At 51.1% G+C, this 3,422-nt stretch overlaps 2 protein-coding genes across 2 annotated transcripts; both read right to left on the bottom strand.

Annotated features, from left to right (window-relative positions):
• Positions 1 to 1,175: 1,175 nt before the first annotated feature.
• On the bottom strand, positions 1,176 to 1,628 carry TEOVI_000464100 (uncharacterized protein; the record flags this gene model as incomplete). Its single annotated transcript, XM_067227444.1, has 1 exon — positions 1,176 to 1,628. The coding sequence occupies one exon, from the start codon at positions 1,626 to 1,628 to the stop codon at positions 1,176 to 1,178; it is 453 nt and encodes a 150-aa protein (XP_067083545.1).
• Positions 1,629 to 2,345: 717 nt separating this feature from the next.
• TEOVI_000464000 (uncharacterized protein) lies at positions 2,346 to 3,401 on the bottom strand (the record flags this gene model as incomplete). The annotated part of the gene is made up of 1 exon (XM_067227443.1): positions 2,346 to 3,401. The coding sequence occupies one exon, from the start codon at positions 3,399 to 3,401 to the stop codon at positions 2,346 to 2,348; it is 1,056 nt and encodes a 351-aa protein (XP_067083544.1).
• Between the last annotated feature and the right edge of the window lie 21 nt (positions 3,402 to 3,422).

Raw genomic sequence — 3,422 nt, 5'->3', positions numbered from 1 at the left:
AAGTGAAAAACGGTGTCCCAGCAAGACGCTGCAGGCACTTGGCTCCCCTCAATAAGACGGGATACCGGACGAGACTGGCACCACGTTGAGGTGGTCGGAATCACCAGGAAGGTCTGGAGGAAACCAACTTGGGACGGTGCAGATTTGGTAAAGGAGTAATTTGTATGGGACGAGCAAAAGAACCCTGGTGCAGCCGTCCGGGCGCCATAGCTTTCCACGCTGTGTTAAATGGACACCGGGTGTTATGTGGCCTTCGCTCAAGATGAGTAAAAACAGCTTAGAAGTTTGAGGGCCGATTATCCCTCCCTTTAAACCCCTCCTTTTCACTACCGAGTACCAACCGCCACCGATGAGTGTCCCTTCGCTCATAAGGTCAATGAGGGTCCATCAGGTTGTGGAATGCGGGGGGGGGTTGCTTGCGTTTGTTGTCTTGTTGACGTGGCCGAAGTCCTCGGTTCTAATACCGAAGTTTAAAACGCGGGTTGTGGGCTCCTAGTCTCACAGGGCGTGACGCCTGCGCCGTTGCTACAGTTTCTCACGGTCATGTTGGCATCAGAGTAAGGCGGCCGAAACCCTGCTATGCTGTGTTGGGTTGCCGTCGGATATTGACACTCGGAAAGAGGGTTTTTTGTGATACGCGGGGTTTAACTGGCACCACTAAATGTTATGGGGATGACAAGTGAGTGTGTCTGCCGACTCCATAGCTCTCTCGCCAGTGGTGTTCATCAACAGAGCGGCTTTCAACATGCGGCAGCAAAGGGAAATGCAACGATTGAATTACGTAATGGAGATAAAAGGAGATGGGTACCGTTACCGCCGAAGGCTTGAAACGCTTCCTTTTTGCATCCACGAACAGTTCCCACGACCAGAGGTGTATGGAGTCTTTCTGTTCTTGAGGCTTGGGTGACTGAGGGTCTGCGGTGGATGCGCTGATGCGCAACCCTCCATTGGAATTATGCATCTCCCTTCAGCCTTGGTTTACGGGAGGCATAAAGCGGCATTGGAAAAACCACAGAAAAAAAAATGTTACGAAGAAGGGATTGGGGCAGTGTTGGCAGTGGCATATGGTCGCTGCGCCCTCACAGGTGCGATCATTAAGGGGTTGTTACAACCATGAATAAGAAAGTTGAATAATTTGGCCCCGCATTTATGCGCACAAGCGGGGGCATTCCCCTTCATTTTTCTGTGAAGCGCATGTACTCAGCGCTTGCGTCGGAGCCTACGAGCTCCGCCGACGCACCGCGCTCCAGTTGTGCCGAATAAGCCATGACAATGCGCGTGCAGTTCACAAAGGCATCTTCCGCAGTAAAGCCAGGTTGAAGGGACGTATGTGGCACCGATGAAAGGCGAATAACAAATGAAACGTTGTCTGTCACGCGCATATCGTGCGGATCATCCGCACAAGTGCTTTCGCCTTTTGCAGTGCCTCCATTCTCAGAGGTAACTTGCAGAAAGTTATTCGGCGCGACACGCTCGACGAGACCAAATAGTTTTCGTTCACCTAACCAAACATCCAGAAGAGGACCATCGTTGTTTTCAAATCGGGGCAGACATTGGTTTTCTACAGCTTCACTGAGGGCAGTGCGGGCATCTTCATCCTCCGTTAACACACCTAAGGTTAAGTGCATGCCGGTAGTGATTCTTCACGCCTGCTATCGTATCTTTTGCCTTTTGTATGTGTAGGTAGAGACGCAGAGAGCGGTCGTTGTGTGATCACTTAGCTGTGAACGACACCCATTACACACAAAACAATCGAACAAATCGAGCCTCTTTTTTTTTTCTTTTCTGTTGTACAACCGCGGGAAAGAAGTCGCCCGGCGGCCTGGGCCTTGCGCCACTTGTTCCTCAAAAGCCACATCTCCTGTTGAGGCGGCAACGAATTCCCCACTCAAATTTACCCCACAGCATGTTGCACCCAATACAATCATTAATGACACGTGCTCCGGGTATGGCAGTTACCAACACGTTTCACTCATGATAGCCGTTAGTAAGTTGATCCACTCCACTCCACTCCAACCACAGATAAACACACAAACACTTAGTGGCCTTATTCACTTTACTTTAATCTTCGGCTGCTCCTCTCCGAAGCAGTGCCTTCCCTTTAAGGTGTGTACAAAAATCAAAGTCCATTGCGTCAAGGCATCGCAACCTTGCTTGTGTCCACTATTCCGAAGCCTATGGGAGGATAAGGGGAGGGGGTCCCCTTAAATAACAAAGGGTTAATAAAGAAAAGATGCCTTGCTCCATAACTCGTGTATATCCTTTATTTCCCCATACGGGGATGAAGGTACGGGCGCTGTAGCCTTCCCCTATCCGCTTATTGAAATAAATCTCTTTTTGTCTTCTTATAAAGGCTTCACCGGTCGGTGTTTCTTCAACACCTTCGCAATACCACAACGCACGTCTGCTGCGGTAATAGTTATACGTGGAGCCTTACGGCAAGGAATTAGCGATAGGCTCTTACTGTTATTATCATCAGTGGAGTCGTGCTCGCCGTGTGTCGAATCCGTACCGGGCACCAGCGAGCAAAACACTTCACGAAGAACTTTCCATTGGTTCGGCTTTGCCGCTGCTGTTGTGCCTTCGGGAGGGCTGCTGTTCGACTCGTCTACCCGTGGACGCTTCGCACCCGACGTTGCAGCAACCGAGGTGGAAAAAAGTGTCACCAGCTCCGATACGTCTCCTACTCTCGACTGCAAAATCTCCCACAAACCTAAACATCCCCACGCCTCAGCACGACATGCCCCAACTGGTTTGGGGGTTTCAGCGAATAGCGGCGCCTCTCGCGCCTCCAGCGCCGCTTCGTTCCTACTCGATTTTTGTTTTTCTATGGCCTCCAACTCGTCGGTGAGACCCAACCGGCACAGTGCCGCAACGGACGCTTCAACTAACACATCGACGAGAATGCGAGCCGAGCGGGACCTCCACGCCTCCGATGAATTGTCTTTACCATTGGCATGCTTCTGCGTTTCCTGTTGGGCCCCGCAGTAGCTATGCAGTACAGAAGCTGTTCGTGAGTATATAATGCTAATGAGCCGCTCCGCCTCTTTGCGGCGCGCCTCCCTCTGCTCTGTCGTCTGATACCTCCCGCCGTAATCCATGATGGCGTGTACGGGACATGGTAACCACACTGAAGCGACATCACCGAGCCATGCACGAGAGCGCGGTTGATTTGGTTGCGGTGAGAGTGGGGGAAGGGGTCGTATCGCTAACTTTGTCTCGCACATAATGTAATAACTGTGCTGTTCGGCAAAGCACTCGACTGCGCGAATGTTTTGTTGCACCTTTTCAGAAATATTATCCGCCGCTAGAAAGGCCCGCCGTTGCTCATCATCTTTTTCATACCACCATTTGATGACGCTCAGTGGAGGCATGGCAGGATTGCCGTCGCTAACCTGCATATTTCCAAAGCCTAGATAAAA

The sequence above is a fragment of the Trypanosoma equiperdum genome (assembly GCF_001457755.1).
Source record: "Trypanosoma equiperdum strain OVI genome assembly, contig: ctg_97, whole genome shotgun sequence".
NCBI lineage: Eukaryota > Euglenozoa > Kinetoplastea > Trypanosomatida > Trypanosomatidae > Trypanosoma > Trypanosoma equiperdum.
This window is presented reverse-complemented; position numbering and strand designations above follow the sequence as displayed.